The sequence below is a fragment of the Solanum tuberosum genome, unplaced genomic scaffold, assembly GCF_000226075.1.
Source record: "Solanum tuberosum cultivar DM 1-3 516 R44 unplaced genomic scaffold, SolTub_3.0 scf00290, whole genome shotgun sequence".
Taxonomy (NCBI): domain Eukaryota; kingdom Viridiplantae; phylum Streptophyta; class Magnoliopsida; order Solanales; family Solanaceae; genus Solanum; species Solanum tuberosum.
Genome location: NW_006239226.1, coordinates 744995 through 769405, shown reverse-complemented (window position 1 = coordinate 769405; position 24411 = coordinate 744995). Strand labels below are relative to the sequence as shown.

At 29.3% G+C, this 24411-nt stretch overlaps 2 protein-coding genes across 2 annotated transcripts; one reads left to right on the top strand and one right to left on the bottom strand.

The window, feature by feature from the left end:
* The first annotated feature begins 1114 nt into the window (after nucleotides 1–1114).
* LOC102600975 (uncharacterized) lies at nucleotides 1115–5234 on the top strand. The gene is made up of 2 exons (XM_006359640.2): nucleotides 1115–1610; nucleotides 4188–5234. Exons 1-2 carry the CDS (start codon nucleotides 1332–1334, stop codon nucleotides 5028–5030), a joined length of 1122 nt encoding a protein of 373 aa, XP_006359702.1. The 5' UTR covers nucleotides 1115–1331; the 3' UTR covers nucleotides 5031–5234.
* A 1953-nt stretch (nucleotides 5235–7187) lies between these two features.
* On the bottom strand, nucleotides 7188–8411 carry LOC102600632 (probable BOI-related E3 ubiquitin-protein ligase 3). The gene is made up of 2 exons (XM_006359639.2): nucleotides 7999–8411; nucleotides 7188–7919 (listed from the first exon to the last, which is right to left on the bottom strand). Exons 1-2 carry the CDS (start codon nucleotides 8266–8268, stop codon nucleotides 7431–7433), a joined length of 759 nt encoding a protein of 252 aa, XP_006359701.1. The 5' UTR covers nucleotides 8269–8411; the 3' UTR covers nucleotides 7188–7430.
* Between the last annotated feature and the right edge of the window lie 16000 nt (nucleotides 8412–24411).

Here is a 24411-nt window from a genome sequence, read left to right as displayed (position 1 = left end):
ACAAAATTAATAATTAAGAATAAATATACTTCATATACATATTGATACAAATATATTTATTACAGTATAAACAAAACATATATATATATATATATATATATATATATATATATATATATATATATATATATATATATATATATATATATATATATATATATATATATATATACCTGAACAAATTGATACAAAATGTACCTGTTACGATATTCCACGATCCTTGTGTGGAGTCCATTGTGCTTTGGTTGATTTGTCAAAATAATAGTTATTTTTATTTTTAAAAGAGTGAAAGTCACGTACTTCTTTTAATTTGTTATAATTGTGGTGAGAAAGAAGCCACACCTCTCACTAATCTGTTATCAAAACAAACATTAATCAGTCAGCCAAGTTAGGTATTAGTTCCATCAACTATCCACATTTTAGTCCATATGAGTTGTCTTTCGTGAAAATAGTTGAGATTTTTTCATTATTTATCAAAAAATAGATTTTAATAAATAAATAAAAATATTTAAAATATTATATTTAGAAATAAATCACATAATAAAGAAATTCAACCTTAACTTATATTTCAATATGAATATCAAAAATCAGAGATTTTATTATTTAAAAAAAAAACATTCACATTTTAGCATACCTAAATGGGACTTTGACCCATTCTTCTAAGTATTACTTTTCTCCCAAGTGGTGGTGCAAGTGCATAATTGAAGTATCTTTATGATGACTTTTAGTATTTCATAGACTTGTTCATATCATTTACCTGAATCACTTCATTATAGTCTAACTTGATGTATCTTATTGCGCATCTTTTAACAACTAATTCTATATTTAATTAGAATCATAGTTAGTCACCTTCTAAAGTCTAAAAGTAGTAAGCTTGAAAAAAAAAACTTTGATTAGTGGGTAAAAGTCATAATATTTGTCCTTAATATCAATGTCCTTCTATTTTAGGGCATATATGCTCTAGTTTTTGGACGACAGGGTTATCAATGTCTCAAAAGTATGACGAAGGGTATTTGCATATCATTTAGGAAAGTTCGGAGTATATTTGTCCTTTCCTTTTTTTATTAAAAAATGCATTAGGCGCTTAACCCAAAACTACATGCTAATCAATCATACCATTATTAAAGAATGGATGAAAAGAAGAAATGTCATCAACTACTCCAAAAACTTTTGCTCCTTCAACCCTCTTCTCTTCTCTGGTGTGGTGTATGTTGAGCATAATCTGAAAATCTCTTTCAGAGATAATAATCCAAACTAAGAAACAAACAGACAAATAGAGAAGATAGATAGGTCATACTTATTTGCCAAAAGGGGGCTAACAATTTACTCTAATGGAGAGGCTTATCTATACCAACTCACTTCCCTCTAAACTCCACCTAAAGACCTTTCCTCGTCTCCCTAAACTCCACTTCTCCTCCCTTCTCCATGTTGAGTCTCGTAGACCCAATTCGCTTTCTTGCAAGTTTTCATCTTCTGGGTCGACCCCATCTTCCAGATTTGGTGATGGGCATGTGGGTAATTCGTCCACATCTAAGGATTTGCAAGATGGGTCGGGTTCGAAGCCCCATTTGCTCAATTGGGTTGCTGAAATTCTATCTCAACAACGCAAGGTATTTGCTTTTCTATTTTTGGACATGTTTTTGTTTGAAGTGCGTTTAATCTTGTTTGCAATCTGAAATTTGGCAATGCATATAAGATAATAAAATTGAGCTGCTGGTGTAAATAGTTTGCTTTTTCTCGGTAGTTGAAATATTACAGGGTTCGTGTATAGTACCAATCTAGATGTAGATGTGTTTGCTGATACAATATGTGTGTTATGCTACTATTAAATATGGTGAATTACACGGGAGGACCATTGATCAGGTTAGTATACATAATGTTAGTATCTGGTTGATAAGTGCTACTGACTTGTATTTGCTAGGATTGTATCTGAGTGATGATTAGTGCACAGAATTCCAGTTTCTTGAATTTGCTGATGTGATAATATTTGTGCTTGCTTTATGGAGAGAATGAGTATGACATTTGACATCAATGCCAAGTAATAAGTAGATGAGTGAAACCTTTTGCATGTTTTTGCTTGTTTTGTTGAGAATTTGCAATTGCAGTTAGGGTCTGGAAATCTTTGTTCTTCTAATACAACAAAGCTTCTATAGTTGACTTTGACGGTGACATACCTTTTTCAGTACCATGATCAAACAAAAAAAGTCAATATGGAAGTTGCTACCTTTATCTTCTTGAACAATATCTTAACTTTAGGTGATAAAAACGACTAGATAATTTGAAATGTAGTTCACTTTGAGGAAACAAAAATAGTTAAAGCTTAACATGGGACTTGATTCTGATGATCTTATAAAAGTTATGCTAGTAAATCATAGCCAGTCATTGCCAATATTGGTTCACTTAGACAGCTTTGTCATTTGTGATCTTAAAATGTAAAATGTGGTTTTGATTTTTGATATTACATCTCTCACATTCTTACAACTGGATGTAGTATTGTTGAAGGGAGTAACCACTCAGTTTTAAGGAAAAAAGTAAAAGTGTAGAGCTATGGTGGATGGACAGATGGGCTAGCAGGGGATTTAGGTCAAGGAATTATTACTTTACATAGGATGAAGCCACAAGGACTAACAGTGCTACTCTGATAAATGAATCTGGCCTGCTTGCGGCAACACAACTTGCAGTCCGAATCAGCAACTACCAACTGCTCATTCCTAAGGACAGCCAATAAAAGAATATAATCGAAACAGGGTAGGAATAATACAGGAGTTGCAGTTGCCAATCTTGTTTTGTTCATTTGATGCTTAGGATTGGCAGGTATAAGGATTAGCCCAGAGACGATGAAGAACTCAACTTTGGTTTTTCCATTCCTATGCTATGAGTTGTAGGACTAATAATAACATTGCTTATTATGGAGAGGCTGGTTTTAGGGCAGTGTTTCGAGCTTAGTTGTGCGGACTCTTCACTTTTGATGCCGCACCCGTCTCGGATTCTCCAAAAATACACTACTTTTGGTGAATCCGACACGCACCCGTTGAAATTTTTGAAGAGTCCAAGCAACATAGGTTTCGAGTGAGTATGTTAGTTGAAAGCCTTGTAAGGTGATGGATGACGAGTAGTGACCCATTTTGCACTAGAAACCAAAATGTCTATGTGCTACTAATACTAGTATGAATTGCATTTTGTGCTTGAATCATCTGGTGCAGTATCCTTTCGGCTTTCTCCTAGTTCTTCTTCAGAAATTTAATATGGAGAGTACCCTATTTTCTAGAAATGTAGGAACCAACAATCCTATATATGTAGAGTTATATTGTTAAAATTAAAGGCAACCATACTAAATCATTATCTGATGAAGCAGGAGGTAACTCTTTCTAATGATGATTAACTTCTATAATGAACAAGTTGTCTTAAATGCCCCTTCTAAGTGCAAGTAAAAGTGCAATTCACGAAAGTAAATAAGAACAACTGGTGCAGAGTTTTTTCATTTTTATTACTTTGGAATCACAAAGAAGTTCGGGAAGTACAAAGTACCAACTAAACCATTTCTGCTATAGTTGGAATTCTGTATAAGTCGAATTCTGGCAAGAAAGTAACTCACCTTTTTTTGCAGCCTTACGAAATCTCATACAATGTTCATATCTACAGAAATTGAACTTAACTTAGAAATCTAAAGAAAAACAATCTTGAAGTTAAGAGAATTAAGGATTCAACCAGCTGTATTTGTTAATAGAGTAGCTAGTGTTGCAATCATCACCGTGGACCCATTTTGAATCTTTTAATTTAGAAGTATCCATTTTTTTACATGGAAATCTTTCATTTTCAACAACCCTGAGCTATTTGTATGGAAATAGACCTTCTGCTCTCTTAATGTTCATCTCTTTTGCACATGCCAGATTTTAAATATCGACAGTAGTTTACAGCAGTTTTTTTGCCACCAGGATGTTAGGCCTGGAGATACCCATATGATTCTATATTTTCTCAATGTTACATTGAACTTCATTATCACGCCATGCAGTAGCACACAAGGAAAATGAATATAAAAAACTATTTGTTACATTTGCTTCTATGGGACACTACATTATCAGAAAGAAGAAAAAAAATCTGTGGCATTACAGTATGCATTAAATTTTCATCTATCAAGAGAAGGCACTTATGCTATATTCTTCAATATGGCTTGTGATTACTTTCAGGTGGTTTCGACTAGTACAGTAGTCTTACTCTCAGCCATGCTTGTTATGCTCCTCCACCCAGTCATTGTTTCACCTGCTTTTGCTAGTTTCCAAACTGCAGCTAAGACAGGGGGTCCAGCTGCAGCAGCAGTGGGGACTCAACTTGTACGTAATGAACTACTAACTAGTGCATGGGCTGGTTTCTTTGCTGGTTGCCTTCACACCCTATCAGGTCCTGACCATCTTGCTGCTTTGGCTCCTCTGTCGATAGGCCGTACACCGATGGAGAGTGCGGCAGTAGGAGCCCTCTGGGGCTGTGGCCATGATGCTGGACAGTTGATTTTTGGCCTATTGTTTCTTCTCTTAAAGGACCGACTCCACATTGAAGTTATTCGTACATGGGGGACTAGAGTAGTTGGATTCACTCTTCTTGTCATTGGAGCAATGGGAATCAAGGAAGCATCTGAAGTTGCTACACCATGTGTTGCCCTTGAAAATGGTGACTGTGATGTTAGTGTGTACGAAGGCATTGACACCCCTGTCATTGGGAAGAAGAAAAAGATAGGCTTTGCAACTTTTGCTACTGGAATTGTCCATGGGCTGCAACCGGATGCACTGATGATGATCTTGCCCGCACTTGCTTTGCCTTCTCGCATGGCTGGTGCTGCCTTCTTGGGTATGTTCTTGGTTGGTACTGTTATTGCAATGGGAAGCTATACCGTCTTTATAGGCTCGTGTAGTCAGGCACTGAAGGATAGAGTTCCTAGAATAACAGAGAAGCTCACTTGGGCTTCTTCCCTGATAGCAATTGGCTTAGGAATTGCTATTATCGTGAGTCAATTTTTTGGTTTTAGCCTATATTAGGTCTGATCCGGCGATAAAAATAGTTTACGTTCAGTGTTAGGGGATGTCATTTTGATGAGAGGATATATCTTTTGATTGAAGAGAAAGCTTTTAAGGGGTGGACCGTAACATTTGATGTTAATAGTAAGTATTATAACAATTTGAAAAGATTATATCTGCCTCTTGTTTGAGTAAAGATATGAGTTTTGTTGATTCACTTGAAAATTTGTGGCTCGTTCGAGTATGGAAAGGTTTTTTCAAGTCTCAACCAAAGGCTTTTTCTTAGTATCTTGTATTGACAATCATTTTACTCTCTTTTTTATTAGAGGGTATTTTAGGTTCTAATCTTAGGGCACAGGTAGATCTTTTATATCAGGTCCCTTTTTAAGAGCAAAACCATCCATTGCATGCTCTCAAAATCCCTATAACGAGAGAACAAGAATTGAGGATGAAATTTCCGTCTTCAGTCGATTCCCTCAGCAATAATTTTTTTCTAAGATAACACTTACTTTGGGTAAATTTTGAAGTTTCAAAAAATCATTAATAAAATAAAAAAAAAGACATGATAATTATCAAATCAACATAAATAAAATACTACTAATATAGAACGAAGGAAGGAAGTAGTAGAGGGAGAGGTAGAGTAAGAGCGTTACGTTATGGGTCCACACCACATAATATGGACAATTTGAGTAGGAAAGTCCACTCTTTATCCGTACACTGTACAACACGTAATGCACACAAAACTGACCCCAACTACTACTCTATTAACGTAACCTTCAATTTAATACTGTGCTGACAAATTTATTTTGACTGCCCATATCTTTTCTCTCAATAAATATACGGAGTATTATTCTGGACAAGAATAGTTACAACACTCTAAAACCCAATCACTCATTTTTCTAACTTGTTACTGTTATATTTTTTCATTTTTATAATTTTATTTGAATTGAAACTTCACAGTGTATGTATGGGTAAAGTTGCATAAAGGGCTAGCAAGGTAGGCCTTGAAAATTTATTTTCCTCTCATATTATTTCTCTACTTTCTTTTTATACACTAAGGAAATTGTAAATAAGTAGAAAAAAAATTACTAATTGCCTTGTAACTCTTCTTAATACACTCTATTTTAATTATGCAAAATAAATGTTTTTAATAATATGAGACGGAGGGACCACAAATTTAATTTGTATAGAACCTTTTCTCAATTAATAAATGCTAACATAATATACATTCTCACTAGTCACTACGATAAATAATTTAACTAATGAAATAATTTATATTTTGTGTAAATGAAATGCAACATGATAAAACTAAACCAACAATCATTTAATGAGATTTTCGAGTTTTCAAAACAAACGATATCACTTCTTTTTTTCCGCTCTTTTTTCATATTGTCCTCCATTTCTTCACACCATTGCTTTAGTAGCATTAAAGGGTTTTATTTAATAGGTGATTAGAATTATGCATGTATTAGTAATATAAATATTAATAAAATAGGAATTAATCATTAATCATATTTATTAATAATGTAAAAATTAATAAAGCATATCTGTAGTTATTTTATATATAATAATATCTAGATTTTCTCATAATTTATACATATATTAGTTATACGCTAAAAAACATATCATGAACCGAATGATTTATTTATCATGATATGTATGCAGAATGAGATAAGATCAACCAAATACAGTATAACTTACGTTAGACTCTATATCTTAAAACCAAATAACATATAAAAAAAAATACGCAAGTCCCACACATGATTAACTCTTTTTTAATAGGCAAGCAAATCATCCCTAACTAATATACTCCTACTACTTATTATATTACTAGATCTCAAAATAATAATAATTACAATTCTAACACTATTATTTTTAAGAATATGATAAGCTTAATCTATATATCTTAATTTATGAGATATCATTTAACTTAAACATAAACACTCTGTCAACTATTTGTATAAATAAAATAATTTTATTAAGATTTTCGAGGCCGCTAAAACAGGAAGGGACCCATACTGAAATTCTGACAACATATTGCTATTAACTTTTTTTTTTCTGTCACGGTTTTAACTTATACTAAAAAAAAACTACTGCTATTATGAGTGAGATATGAATAATTAAATCACTGCAATATCCAAAGAATTAAAATCCCACCAAAAAAGGTAAAAAGTAAAGTCTTCAAAAAAGATGCTCATTGTTTCACTGTACACTAAACACTACAGTAGTAAACTATTCATCATTTCATCAGTCAGCAGGGGATTTCATCAAAAAAGTACACAAAAAACAAACCCCTAAAAAAGATCAGTAAATCCCCCTGACAAAAGAGTTAAAAAAAAAAAACATAAAGAAATTAATGAATTTAACTACCCATTTACCGAAGTTTTTTCTTCTTTTTTTTCTGTAATTTTTTTTTTGGGGTCAAAACAAGGCTTCAATGGCAGCTTTCTTAGGTATTCCACAGACAGGGCATTGATGGAGAAGAGAATCACAAGTTTTGCATGAAGAAAGATGTCTACAGGGCAAGAAAATCATGCACGAAGATCGAGAATTGCAGCTTTTGCAAATCATCTTTTTTGTTTCTAGTTCATCTTCATCATGAAGATCGCAGCAAGATTCTGCATCTTCTCCATTGGTGGACAAACAATACCCACTTTCTCTTAGTTGTTCGATTGTGTTGTTTAATGACATGACAATAGCTTCGTTTTCATTCGAAATTCTCTGCCATGCTTGATTCTCCATCTCCATTTTTTTTAAGTATTCTTCTAGCTCCTTTGTCCTGTTCCCTGCTTTTGCGATTTCTTCATCCTTCTGTTTCAGTAAAAACTCAAGTTTCGATTCGTATTTTCTCCAAATCAATGCTAGTTGTTGCTTCTTTTGCTCGTTTAAAACCCATCTCAATTTTTCATTCTGTTTTCACCAAAATCAATCAATAAATCGAACATGAACTCAACAAAAATTTTTTGATGAAAACCCAAAAATCCCATACCTGTAAGTTGATAAAGTGATCGATTTCAATCCTCTGTTTCTCCATCTGGGTAGCTAGAAACTGTGAAAAAGGAATTGACTCGGTAATGTTGTTATTCATCAAATTCTGATTCATGATTATTTTCTGGTTAAAAATCTGTTGCTGCTGTAAATTCTGTTGAAAGGGTTGTTGGTGTTGCTGAGTAGCAAAAGAAAACTGATTAAATCCACAAGCATTCTCCATTGAACCACCTAAAAGATTATCCGTATACAATTGCGCTTGAATAGCCATATGAACAAAGAAGAGAAGAGAAGATGGGTATTAATAAATAGGGTGTAATGTTTATAATTGAATTTGTGTGTTTTATTGAAAGAAACAGAAAACCTGAAAAAGGGGCAGAGAAGGGATTCTCTTTCTTTGTGCATTTAAAGAGAGTACGTACACATGCAGATTTTGTGACTTGACTATCGGGTCACACATCATAAAGGACTCCTCTCTACAATTACCACTAATTAATTCCTAATTGTGGGGTTATCAATTCAATTAACACAGAAAGGGTCACCTTTTTTTTTCCGATTACAGGGAATCAAAGATTTGTCTCTTTTCCACTCTTTTTTTTCTTTTTATAAAAATTATTTATTAACAAAACTTAAATTTTTCACCGACAATTTTCTTTTATATATTTTTGGTGTAATTTTGTTCTAGTTGTTTGATAGTAATTGAGTTTTTTGAAAAATAAAATGGAGAATAATATTTCTGGTCTCTTAATTATATTGCTTAATTTTAATTTTGTTTTTTGTGGTATCTAATTAAATCGTATTTAACTTTTAGTTACTTGAAATGTGTACTTTTTATTCAAGCCAATTTCATGTATTAGAAGGCCAAAATTTTGAACATAATTTAAATGAGTAATTAAATGGCGGAATAGTTAATGATTATGAAATTTAAAAATATTCATAAGCAAATGGATTAAAAGTACATATTTCAAATGACGGGAAGTTAAATGTGTTTAGATAAATATCGCATATTAAAACTGAAATTCAATAATAACGGAAGGACCCAAATATTTGTACAATTAATACTACGTATATGAGTTACATCTGAATTTTTCAATTATTATATTTCGTGCTAATCTAATCAAAGCTGGTTAAGACAATTTGTGATTTGTGTTAATTGATATTAATACTAATCCAAATCAAATTGATAATTAACTGGAATAGATGAATTTTAAAAGTAATAATCTTATCAAGAAGTTACTTTATTTTCACACCTTTTTTTCTGGTAAATTTATTACTGATTTGTTAGGAAGTTAATACGTAGAAATCTTCAAGGAAGTGATAAAATCCAAATTTAAGGAATTCACACCAACGTATTGGAGTGGAATTCAAAAGAATGTCCTTTCTTCTAACTTAATTAATAAGTTAATTATGCACTTTTCCTTAAATATTTTTTCTAATCTTATATTGAAAAAAAATCATCACTGAAATTAAATATTTGAAATAAATTCAAATAAAATAAATAGAATTCATATAGTTAATCTCAATTGAATTAAAACTAACGCGTGTTGTAATTGTTGTGATTTGCATTAAATATTTCATGCATATAAGTCATAATGGTGATTCATGCCTCCTTATAGTCCACAATGTTTAATTAAGTAAATTAATATTTAGATTCAGAAATCATGTGCTTAATAATGCTGATTAGCCATTCAGACTATAAGTTAATTTTGGACCTTCCATATTACCCCCAAAAAGAAAAATGGACCTTACAAAAATATCTCTAGTGTTATTTTCAGATTTATAGTGTAAAAATGAAATAAAAAATTTGTAAGAAAACATAAATTTGTAAATAATTACAAAATTAAATTCACATGTGTAATTACTTAGTTGGCACTTAAAGGTTCCTTTGATAAATGATTAGAGTTGTGCACATATTAATAATACATGGAATAGTTATAAAGGAATTTTAGTATTATTTATGTAAAAATTAATCATACAATGTATATATTAGTTATTCTGTGTTTTATTATATATAAAATAATATATAAATTTTAACATAACTTATAGACATATTAACTATTAATTTTCTTGATTGTAAATTATATATTATATTAATTTTATGTATGAATAATTCGCCTCTTGATTAACTATCAATCGTGGTACTTACTTCCAAGTATATCATGGCCTAGTGGGCATGGTCCCATATGGGCTGTTAACCAAGGCTACTGCGCATACCTACATCATTAATATTTGATATATCAATTAATTAAAATTTGAGTCGCGTAAGGATTGTTTAAATATAAGATGATTTTTAATATGATTTTTTTAATATTAATATTTCTGATCCGAAACTGTTTATGAGTGAGGGAAGAATTTTATTAATTTCATCACCATCTTTGTTAATACAATATTGTTGTTGTTACTAGTTATAGGAAAGGTTCAATTTTTATTTATTTTTTATGTGTCAAATGTGATGACTTTTAGTTGGAAGTTGAAATTTTGCTTTCCCATAATTTGGTAGCAAGTACTGGAATTAGACATAATTGATGATGAAACCATTTTTTTGTTATATGTCGCTATTATTTTGTTTTTTGGCACAACATTTCTGACTAAAGTGTCAATATGTGTTATCAAGTAAATCAACTTCACTCTAAATATATAAAGTTTCGAAATTTGTTATCTAAATTAACTTCATTCTAATATTAAACTACGTAACAATTACGATATACATTTTTATCCTTTAGTCAAATGTTAAACATTTGAAATTCTAGATAGTAAAAAGAATACACCATAGGCCATTTTTCTCTGAAGGATGAATTCATTAAAATGCATACTTATCTAACTTAAAAAATAATTTCTAAGATGTAAAGTTATATTTTTCTTTTTAATAAATAATTTTATTTTTCTGTGATCTTAAATTAAAAAGATGTGTGTATATATATATATATATATATCGTGTGAAAGTTAAATGTAAATATTGACAAAAAAGAAAAAAAATATTCTTTAATGTTTCAAAACGAACTAAAAAAAGACAAATAAATTAAAAGGTGTAGTATAATTATTTTGTTAAAGAAGGCTTATAATAATTTTATTATTACTAAAAAAAATTGCGTCTTTTAAATTTGGGGGCCTAAGGGAGATGCTTCATTTTTATAGGCAATAAGTCACCTCTGTCTATTATATAGTTAAGTTAACTACATAAAATATATCATCTTCTTTAATACAAATCAACCTCAAATAGAAAATGTCTAGATTTTACGAATTGTTTTTTTAGGTAAATATGTATAATAAATGAAGACATTATATTTTATTTGAAGAATTTAACTACCTAATAAACAAATGAGAATACATATTAAAAAATTCATAATTTGAATAGAAAGTATTTATTTAGAATACTTTATTAAAAATTTAGGTGTTTAATAAAAACAAAACTCAATTGAAGTGTCTAAATAAAGTATTGAATAAGTTTAGGGATTCACCATGTATAAGAAAACCTTAAAGATAAAGGATGAGATATATAGTTAGAGAGACATCAAGAACACATGAATGAAGCAATGAGGAATAGATGTGTCCTTTTATGTTTAAAAAAAATCATCAATTTCTTGCTTGTTACCCTCCTTGAATTAAATGTGTCAATGCATATTCATATGATTAACCTATATCCTTTCGTTTTCAAATTGTTACCATCTCCTAAGAGTCACTTTTGGAAACTAGCATTATAGATCATATTGGATAATCACGCATTGTGTATTATTTCTTTTAATTGGCTTTATTTTTGGAATCCCAGGATAACCCGCAGCCGCCACAACCTCTGCCCTTCGGATGAGCACTTTGTGCGCACTGGGTAAATCTCCCACTGTGTAATAGCCTGCAAACCACACAGAGAATGTAAACTACACTAAACAAGCCCTATGCGACAGGCTCGACTCAGATCCCGGGTCATCCGTGTTTCTTTTAATTGTTACTTTGTATAAACGCATAAGGAATTAAAGATCTTGATATAATTATAAGTATATCAATTTCTTATCAATATCAAGTAGGGTATTAAATATGTGAATTGAACTTAATTTGATCGGAGTTAATTTATGAATATATTATCTACCTGATAAAAAATTGTTTGGACCAGAAAAACACGTCATAATCCAAAAGTACATATTTTTTTTCTTCATTTTATTGTATTATATATTTTCCAGTTGTATATATAGTCGAGTTATAAATAAATAAATCAATAACTCATCCAATTTAAACGAATGAGATGATTCATACTTTCCGCAAACTAATTGTATCACCCCTAAAATACCAAGTATGAGAGAGAAAAAAAACTTTATACCAAAGATGAATTGTAGTAGGCTAGTAGATGCAAGAAACTTGTTACCTAGTAGGAATGATAATCAATAAGTTCTTTTTTTATCTGTTTTAATATATATATATATATATAAATATATTTATTTTTAGTCAGTCTTGACAAAAAAAAATGCAATGATATATTTTTAGATTTAGTACGAGTAAGATTTTTTTTAAAGTATCTATTTTACGTTAATAAAATGATTTATCATTTTTTTTATAGAAATATCTAACACTAATTTAAGATCATTAGTCTTAAAGAGTCTTTAGTTATTTTTTAAACTTTATTTCAAGATATAATATATCACGTAAATAGGGACCCAAGAAGGAGTATTATTTCTTACTTCCTCCGTTTCACAAAGAATGTCTTGGTTTGACTTGGCACAAAGTTTAAGTAAATAAAGAAGACTTTTGAATCTTGTGGTCCTAAATTAAAGTTATGTCAAATGTACAAAATTGCCTTTAATCTTGTGGTCTTAAACATGCCACCTGGAAAACAAAAAGTAAAATGTTACCAAAAAAGTAAAAAGGTCATTCTTTTTTAAACTGACTAAAAAAAAAGAAGGTCATTCTTTGTGAAACGGAGGGAGTAATAGATTATGTGTTAATCCCCAGGCTAATCTATTAGAAGTACATTTTCCTACCTAATGGTATTAGCTAGTAGCCCTCTTTACGAATCTGAGCTATGTTAATTCACTTATTCCAAATTCTTAAAAGTCTAACCCCTATTAGCCTATGGGAAGTATTATTATCTCGTATTAATAATCGGATACGTAACCAAAAGGAAAATAATATGGTCGCATTATTTTACGTAATTTTTTTTAAAATTCTATAGTGTTAACAATTGATTATATTATATTTCTATTTTTTTTTCTCAAATTACAAAAATTTCTTAAATTTATAGGATCTCGAATACATCACGTAACACGCGGATACATAACTCATGGATTGTGAATGATACATTACTTAATAAGGGGGATATATCTGAGAGAAAATAAGGATATGTATTCGAAAGGGGATAGGAATGTATTCGAGAGGGATAAAGATGTATCCGAAAGGGAATAAAGATGTATCCGAGAGGGGATACAGTGTATTCTTGAGGAAATTTTTGTAATTTATTTTAACGATAGGAAATTTAAAAGATCATGATAAAATAAAATGTTTATTTATATAATTTTTCCTCATTTTGTTGGGAATTTTAGTTCAAGGGCAAAAGAGTTTTTTCATATGCAATTTCATACAACATAACTACCTAATGAGTAAATTAACTAAATAAATATCAAACTATTAATAATCCAATATCAATCGGTGGGATGATAATTTGTCTCCTTATAAGATTTTTAGAGTTAAATTAGGCTAATGTTTATTTTGTTAACATGCATGTTATCAAAATCTTATTTTATTTGAGGTTAGACTCACTCATGATATTTAACACACTCTATTTATCAGTCAAGTTTGTCCGTCCCACATCGGTTGGCAGAATAGTATTATTTTGTCAGATGATTTTCATCTCTTGAACTAGTTTTTGAATCCGAGTTATATTTTCTTTTAACATAATAATAAAGAAGATAATAAAAAGAAGGGAAAAAGTGATTTTGTAATAGCGTGGGGGCATGGATTATAGTGAAAGGTGAGAAAAATAGTATGAAAAGAACTGCAAATAAAAAAGTGGATGAAGTTGTCAATAGTCATAATAATAACTTCAAATCTTGATGTGTGCTCCCTTGTTTACATCCTTTTAAAGTCTTTTTTTAAAAAAAATAATAATAATAATTCAGTCTGACTTTACTGAAGAAATCAGCTAACGTATCTTTCTTTGTTTTTGACACACATCACATGTCCCATTATATATCCCCAAACTAACACCTAACTAAATGTATATGTAGCACACTTGACCCATTCCCCATTTTGGACGGTTTACTTTCTTGATTTTTCCACATCAATTTCATTTTATATGACGATATTTAATCATCTGAGTAATATAAAACACGGACTCTAATGTGATGTTGCGTAGAGGCTCTTTAGAGATACATATTATTATAGCTATCGATCACTTATTGTGTTGAATAATAATGGGGTTCTTTGAAACATCAAATAAGAAGTAATTGTAGATTATAAGTTTCTTTAACATAGTGCATATGTCAAGAGTAACTAAATACTATTAATTTTTACTTTTAATCAAGATATAAAATTTCTATAATTATATTTCTCATTGGAAAAGAAGGGTTAGGATTTAATAATGTGGCATGAAAATTTTAGGGTGAAATGGAATGGTCCCTGGTAGAGTGAAAGGACGTGTTGATCGGTGAGATGGTCAGGAAAGTAAGGGGAAAATGAGTAATGCATAGCTGATTAGGGGGTCCATGTGCTTCCCACCTACTAAATGCTTTCACCGCTTCCTTTCATTTCTCATATTCGATGTTCGATATTCAATATTCATATTAAAATTTAACTATTTCAGATTCACATCAAATATGGCTCTATTTAAGGTGAACAAATATTTTTTCATATTCAAAACTTCAATCTAAGAACTTCAATTGAGAAAAAAATAGTTTCATTCGCTATACCACATCCGTTAACCGATAAATGTACATCTCTATTTCTCATATCTCACTATGTACGTACCCCTTCCCTTCACATGTCATGTGAACACTACTCCAATTTTGTTTTAACCAAACCAAATAGTTCGAATTACTCATCCATCTAGGGAACTACAAAATTAAACAATTTTGTCTCTATATTTTTGTGTAGAATAAATTTAGTAGATATATATGGGTAACGTGTTGTTTTTTGTGCATTACTTACTGACTACATGTCCGTCCAACTTGGAGGAAAGTAAAACTGCATGCGTCGCACTTACTATTTCATTTCGTAACTGCAATATTGTGCCAAGTACCAATCGATGCAACTCTTCCAACAACTTGTTTAGAAGAAAATGTCTGTCAACTTTTTTAATTTTGATTTCTTTCACGTGATATATTTAAAATTATATGATTAAAAAATATTAAGGTGGAATTATGTTTGATTCTATTTTTAAAATAAATATCTAAAATTTGAATGTACTTCTTTAAATAATATGAGATATAATTTAAATGAGTTATTTTATACAAGTAAGAAAATCGAGGAAATTAGAGAAAAATAAAATTGCAAAAAAAGTAGGGTTTCAGAATTTTATGAAAAAATAATGATTTTCAAATAAAATGAAAAAATATCTTTAAAAAGTAAACAATTCTCAAGGTCAAACTGATACTAATAATTTAAGATCATAAGAGACAATTATTTTTTTAAAAAGAATTTTTGTATAAAGTCAACCGAGAAAAACGAATCAACTAGCTATAAGCTACTCACTCTGCCCCTATTTACTTGTCCATTTTTGAATTGGTACACCTATTAAGAAAATAATTAATGACATAATGTGTTTACCATTTTATCCCTATTAATTATGAAGTGGATGAAAAGTTCTACATTTTTAAAAGTAATTAGTCATTTAATTGAGGGTATAATAGGTAAAAAAAATTGTCCTTTCTTGATTTGTCAAAATGGACAAGTAATTAGGGACAATTATAAAAGGAAAACTGAACAAGTAATTAGGGACAGAGTAAGTATTTAGCAACTGATTAACTGAGATTTACCGATAGATTTTTTAGCTAACTTCATATTTATGGCGCATTATTTTTTCAAGCAGTGTATGAAACTATTACTATATAAATACATCCTTCTACATCATCTATAATCTATTTATTTAAAAATGAAAATTGAAAGTGTCTCTGCTTGTACTGTTCCCATACCCAACAGTACAAAAATAAACTGAACATGTCTAACCTAATGTTAGATCAGTTTATCACATGACTGATGTTTGTATATATCACGAGTAATGTTGATGTGATTTTTCAAAAAAATTACTTACTACTACCATTTATATTCAAGCAAACAACATGTACTAGGTGATCATGATGGTACAATTGCATACTTCAATTATAAATTGCAACTCCTAATTTTACATACTCATTTATGTTTAAGAGACATACAATTTATTATGTGTGTGTCTGCCATATTTTTATATAGTACTATAACTGAAATGAGTTGAGGGGTCTCAGGTTCAAATTTCAACAGAAACAAAAAACTCTTAGTGATTTCTTCTGATCTGTCTTAGTCTTTGTGGGTAGAGTTATGTGGTACCCGTTAATAATAGAATGTGACAAATATCTCGTGAAATTACTTGAGATGCGATAACGGACAAAATTGTCCTATATGATTAAGGCTACCTAAGTAAGTGTGATTGAGCTTAAATTTGAAAAAAGTCAAGAGGTAAAGACATTTTCTCAAATGGGGAATGGGCCATTATCAGTATTATTTGTTTGGTCTTGTGGTCCATTTTGTGGACTAAAGAGACATGCTATTAGTGCAATGTATAGTCAACTGGACTGCTATTCAATTAATATATTTTTGTTTTCGAGGAAGAAACAAACTTAGCATTGGTCGATTTATAGTTTTAGATCTAGCTATGAATAAGAACTTAAATCATGGCATTTATATGTTGTAGGTATTATATTATTGCAATAGATATGAGATTATTTTAACGAAATAGTTGACTCTATTGCACTAAATATCGTCCAAAAAGTTAAAAGAGTTGTTTGTAAATGAGATTGAGACATAATTATTATTGTTATTACTAGGGGTGTTCATGGGTCGGTTTGGATCGGTTATCGGTTAAAATCAAAATCAAACCAACTTAATCGGTTTTAAAATTATCAAAACCAAACCAAACCAAATATAATATACATTTATCGGTTTTGTGGTTATCGGTTTTGGTTTGGTTTGGTTAGGTTATTCGGTTGTTAACCATACACAAAATAAAAAGAAACAATTTATTCAAAATGTGAATAAAGTGACAACAATCCATTCAAAACAAAAAATAGTTAGAATGACTTAAATTACCAAACTTTCAACCACTGAATTAACTATCAATAAAGGTTTAAAATTCACTATATTGGCCTAGAAGGGAGAGAAAATAACATTTTCAGTCCCACAAAAAATTGTCAGACACTCATATAAATGAAATAAATAAGATAAATGTTTTCAGCTTGGACATTCTTGCTTTCAATAAGTAAAGTATAAAGAAATTTTAATGAAAACATATATAAGATCTTTTAAAATTGTTTAATAAAAATAATATATTAAGTATGTATATTAATAAAATATATGTATATAATTCATCGGTTCGGTTCGGTTATTTCTTCGGTTTTTTTCTAATAAAATCATAATCAAACCAAATACTACGGTTTTCCAAAATCTAAAACCAAACCAAATCAAACCCAAATAAAATCGGTTTTATTTTATCGATTTGGTTTGGTTTTTCGGTTTGGATCGGTTTTTATCCAAACCGTGAACACCCCTAGTTATTACAATAATTAAACAAGTTGAACAACATATGAAAAAATGTTTAGGGGGACCGATCCCTATTCGATAAAAGTCAATTGACACTTTTTCGTTGAGAAAATTGTAACTGAGCAGATCGGAGGATTGTTTAAGCCTTCTAAAAAGTTCATCATCTCATTAACCATCAATATAAGACTTTTGTCAATCTGTTAGGATATTATACTATATATGTTGACTTTTTTTGATATTATGTATGTATATATTCTTTATTTATATTATAAAAACATTGGGTATGGATAGATGGTTGTCGGTCACCTTAATGTGTCAATTTTATAGGTGGCAAGCTACCAATTTAATTGTGTAGAATATTAGTAATAACTCCAGAGAAATTAAAGTCCAAACAACACATAATAAAGCCAATTGAATATTTGACGAAAGCTAATGTGTTTTGGTTAAAGTAGTGATATATGCATTTTCTTTGGAAATAAATATTATAATATAATGTTTCGAGAAAAAGTTCAAATGAAAGCGTTACTTATTTCTATTTTTTATTTCACCTATATATGACGTGCCTTTGTCACTTGATAATACCGTGTCCATGCAGTTTCCTAATTTTGACCATACTTTTATTATTTTCTTTTTTCATGTGAAGACTGACGTTTCAAAGACTCCAAGACTTGCTGAGATATATATATGGTCTACTTAATTATTTTGGAATAATATATTTACAGGATATTAAAAAAATATTATATGTAACTAAGAATAGTTGGGGTTGATTTTCGATATTTGGGATTTATTGTTGCGGTGAGCAATAAAAGGACTAAAACATGTGAGGCATTTTTTTCAAAATTTAAATGTCAGTAAAGCAGCTTGACTTTGAATATACCAGTCTAGAAGGTAGATTAAATTTCAGTCTCCTGATAAACTTTAATTATTTAATCAAAACCAAAAAAAAAAATCATGATATCTCAATTTGTTATATCGTGATACATAAATTATTAAGATATCCATATGATTATTTTTTAAGTTAAAGCATACATTTAATATAATAAAAATTAATTAAAGTGTACAATTTTAAATTTGACGTGTTTACTAGTCCGGCTAACACTAAATCTAATAACTAATAACAAAGCATGAGGTCCCATTATTTGACTTAGCATTCACTTTTTTCCTCAAAAAAGGAGATAATGACGTTCATCCTTTTTCTCAAAGAAAAACTGATATTAAATTAGGTCCTTTGCGTTTTTGACTTGTTCGTGTGGTTAGGTTTATGGAGATTTATAAATTCCACATAAATATAAATTCATATAACATAATTCAGTGTACGATATTATTTTAGGTGTAAGAATATAAATAAAAATACTAAAATGACCAAATTTTACATTTCTCTCAAATTCAATCCAAACGTGTTAAAGTTTTTTATGGGAATATGGAGCAGTCTAAGTTGAATTTTTATTTTTTCTTACTATGTAGGGCATCTCTTTTTCCTAATTTTCCTTTATGAATGTTTCTTTCGATTTAACACGCTTTTGCATTCTTCCAAATTCCAATATATAGAAATTAGAACGCCCCAAAATTTCGATTTCTTTATCAAACTTAATTTCTGCCTTTTCTTTTTTCATAGTTTCCAAGAAGCTTATAATTTTATTTAAATATTCTTTTTTCAAAACTTATCCAAAAAGTAAAAAAGAATAGAAGAAAAAGATGTGTTTGTCCTTTCCGTACACATGGGAAAAGATGGATGCGTCTTTGATTGAATGATTTAAAAAGCCATTGAGACAATTAGTCTAGGAAAAACACTACTTAAATAAGGCAAATAAAATAATATCAACGATATATTTTATGAAAGTTAATAGTTTAATCTCCCTTGTGCATGATCAATTTAATAACTCTGTAATTTAAAGTAGGATTATTATTAGGAAAATGGAGTAATCGGTGATTTTCCTGATTTATCGTAATTTAGTAGTCTCATTTTAACTTGAGATAAAATTTAAGATAATATTTTTTTAATCTTATAATCTTAAACTAAAAATATATAAAATGTATCAAAGTGTCACTTAATCTTGTGGTCTTAAATATATCATGTGAAAACTTAAATTATATATATATATATTTTAAAAAACATTTTTTTCTAAAAAGAAAATTAAACAAACAAAACAGACGGGATGTGCTTTGGGTCTTTCGGTTCTCTTTAAGATTATGGGCCTTTTAAATTGGGATTTTGAGGCCCACTTGTCTAATCAGTCTTTAAAAATCTGCTAAAGTGTTGCTATAGAGCCCAATATCAAAAAGAATTTGAGCCCAGATGGATGGGCCTCACCCAATTCAATTCTGATAACTGTAATTAAATTACTTTAAAATGTACCTTTTAATAAATAATTACTGATTTGAGCGATATTTTTTATTGATTACCATATGTAGCAATATATAACAATACTATAATAAATCTACAATATGTATTAAAAGTGAATCATGTATGCAATATATATGTATTATAATTGTTTAAAATATATATTATGTTTGTTTGGTAAGAAATTGTCATATTGTATTATAAATAGTATAAATTATAGGAACCACATATTATAAGTACTAAATAACATTCTATCCCTTCTAGTTTTCTATTTACCAAAAATCCCTTAAAAATGATGTTTGCGGGATACATAATGTTGTGCACGGGATACATTAGGTTTGATACATTCCACATAGCTGGATACATAGCGTTGTGCACGGGATACATTAGGTTTGATACATTCCACATAGCTGGATACATAGCGTTGTGCACGGGATACATTAGGTTTGATACATTCCACATAGCGGGATATATAGCGTTTGATACATTCCAGTTAGCGGGATACATAGCGTTGTGCACGTTGTTTAAAATATATATTATGTTTGTTTGGTAAGAAATTGTCATATTGTATTATAAATAGTATAAATTATAGGAACCACATATTATAAGTACTAAATAACATTCTATCCCTTCTAGTTTTCTATTTACCAAAAATCCCTTAAAAATGATGTTTGCGGGATACATAATGTTGTGCACGGGATACATTAGGTTTGATACATTCCACATAGCTGGATACATAGCGTTGTGCACGGGATACATTAGGTTTGATAAAATTCCACATAGCGGGATACATAGCGTTGTGCACAGGATACATTAGGTTTGATACATTCCACATAGCGGGATATATAGCGTTTGATACATTCCAGTTAGCGGGATACATAGCGTTGTGCACATGATACATGCGGGATACATAGGTAACTAAGGGATTTTTGAAATTTTTGAAATATGTAGGGATAAATGGATATTAAGGTAAGTAAAGGAGTGTAGTTAAGTAATTTGTCCTTATAAATATGTTAAAATGTGTGATAAATGTATTATTTATCAATAAAACTTGTATTATATGTGTTTTATAAATTGTTCTTTGTAATATGAATTAAAACTTTATTATAATTGTATTAAAAATGATCAAGTGAAAACAAAATATTATTGCTATAAATGGTAAACATTTTCTTAATATAGTATATTTATATAAGTGTCCCTTTGTTACTCATCAAATGATCAGTGGTCACTTTAGCAAAAAAATATAACATCAACAATTCATTACTAAAAGTAGTATTATTCAATGGTGCACTGTGATTGATAGCTAATTTAATTTTTAAAAAGAGATATATACAATAATCTAATCAAATACAACTTTCGATTAATGATGTGAAATTTTTTCTTAATTGTTGTGTCAAAATTGTAATGGACCGTAAAAAAAGAGCATTTCAAATGCAATGCTTTATTTAGTACTCCTATCAGTTAAATAATTTATAACCCCACAAATATGTATAATTTGTTTTGAATCACAAACTTAGATTTCATTATTAAATTTTATATTGAAGTTAGATAATATGAATTAGAAGAGGGAAAGTTGTAGCATAATTCCAAACAAGTGCAATTTATATAACAAGAAAATAAAATAAGTATATTGATTCAAAACTTTCCTGCTGGACCTACCTACAATATATATTTTTTAGATTTAGATTTGGATTTTAAATTTAGCATAAAATGTGAATAGGAGAAGATGTGACCAGTCATAAATACCATAAATATGTTTTCATACTTGCATGTGATATGTTGTCAGTAAGTTATGTGTCAACTTTAAAGCTAGACGTATAATTATTAATGCACAAAACATTAATTTATTGATAAAGCTTAATGTGAATATGACTACTACTACTACTCCTATTTTATTATTTTTTTAATATTTTTTCAAAAATAGGAAAAAGAGTCTCGATTATTGAAGATTGATATTCCCAATTAGTTTGGGCCGCGAGCCGTGGGTTCCCATGATATTATCCAAATTACCCCTTGGTCGGTTTAGCGTTATCCATGCATGTCAAATAACTGAAGCTCACGTGGGGTCTCAACTCTCACGTAGGTCTGTTCCTGGTTATGGTTAAAAAATCAAAACAAATTACAATTCAAATCAAATCGATTAAAAAATTGATATTTGGTTAAGTTTAGTTTTAAATTTTGAAAAACTGATACTATTTGATTTGATTTTAGTTTTACTAAAAAATAACTGCAAAAAGAACTAAATCGAACCGATAAATTATATATATAAATTTTATAATTATTTATATATTATTCATAAATAAAATATATATTTTGTTAAATTTTAAGTAACTTAAGTCTTTAACTTTACCATTTTCTCGAGTTCAACACTTAAATTTTACCCCATATATTACAATCATAAATCCAAGTACATCAAATTTATTACTTTAGTTTTTACCTTCCATACATTTAATAAGATAGTTACACATTCTCTTAATTGAATCACTTTGTTCGTATAATGATAACTTTAGTATAGTTTAATTGCTTAATTGAACCAACAATAGTTTTTCAGTGGATTGCAGATTGCTCATGTATTATATTTGTGTATATCTATGTCTTCAAAAATTTATTTCTTTCAAACTGAAAAAATCAGAAAAACTGAACCAAACCGAACCAAACCGTCAATAACCAAATCGACAGTTATTTTTTTCGTTTGGTTTTAGATATTTACAAAACCGACTAGATTGGTTTGGTTGTGGTTTTAGATATTTACAAAACCGACTAGATTGGTTTGGTTGTGGTTTTAGATATTTACAAAACCGACTAGATTGGTTTGGTTGTGGTTTTAGATATTTACAAAACCGACTAGATTGGTTTGGTTGTGGTTTTAGATATTTACAAAACCGACTAGATTGGTTTGGTTGTGGTTTTAGATATTTACAAAACCGACTAGATTGGTTTGGTTGTGGTTTTAGATATTTACAAAACCGACTAGATTGGTTTGGTTGTGGTTTTAGATATTTACAAAACCGACTAGATTGGTTTGGTTGTGGTTTTAACCAATAACCGATCCAAACTGAACCACGAACACCCCTACTCTCAAATAGTATTCGTCATATTATTTTTGGTCCATTTTAATTTATAATCATTTTAAATAATAACCAAATTAAGTTATGTAATGAAAAATAAAAATAATGAAAGTTAAAAATTATATATACCGTCAATATAAAGGTAAATACCATTGGTATAAATAATTAAAAAAAAGATTATATGTATCGTCAATATAACATAGCGTAAAATAATATTTTAGAATGATGGTGTGAGATATAGGTTAAATAATAAATAATAGGAAGATTAGCTTGGCATTATGAATCGTATAAAGAGATGGATATAGTAAGGGGTAGTCGATTTGATTTGGTTTTTCATTAAAAATAATTTAAATAAATTATGTCAGTTTATTAAATCTAATAACTAAATCAAATCACGCAAAGTTGGTTTTTTCGGTTCGGTTTTAATCGATTTTTTCCGGATTTTTTTATAACTATACGGTATTTGAAAAAGAGATCAAATATATTTCCACTTATTTGTGTGATAAGCTAAACTTAAGAAATGTTAAATGAATAGAAATTTTCGTAAAGACGGTAAAATTCACATGAGTACAAAATCTATATTTTTGAAATATCAACGTTCATTATGTTAAATGAATAAGATTAAAGGATACAGTCAAATTGAATACAAAATGAAATATTTATGGGGTATTCTTGATTTAAATAACTTAATAATAATATAAAATTATAAAAAATAACTTATTTAATAAAGTAAAATTTAATTAATTTATAAATAATTAGTGATATGTTATAACCCGTAATTAAACTGTTATAAGCAAGAATTTTTTAAAAGTAGATTTAAAACCTGTAATATTGACTCTTAAATGTGTATATGAGGTGATTTTTACAATAATAAATGGGCCCAAATGAAGTGAAACTTTTTGGCTAATAAAGTAGTAGGTAATTAATGGTGTTAAATTGTCCAATAATATAAATTTTAAAGGTACAACCATAAAAGAAGAATGTATAACACTATCAAACACATATCATCCAACACTTGTCATGTGCTAAGTAGTAGATATTCTCACTTATTATATATAGTAATATATTATGTCGGTGGTTTGGTTTGACTTTTTTCTTTTAATATCAAACCAAATCAAGAGCGATCAATTTTTTCTTCAAGAGCCAAATCAATCAAATCAAACTACAAATCGAATTTTTTTTCCGATTTAATTTAATTCATCAATTCAATTTGACTTTACGATTTAATTTGTACACCACTAAATATAGTATAAGCGACAAAGGAAAAAAGGAGATGGTCATGAGTCGTTGTCAT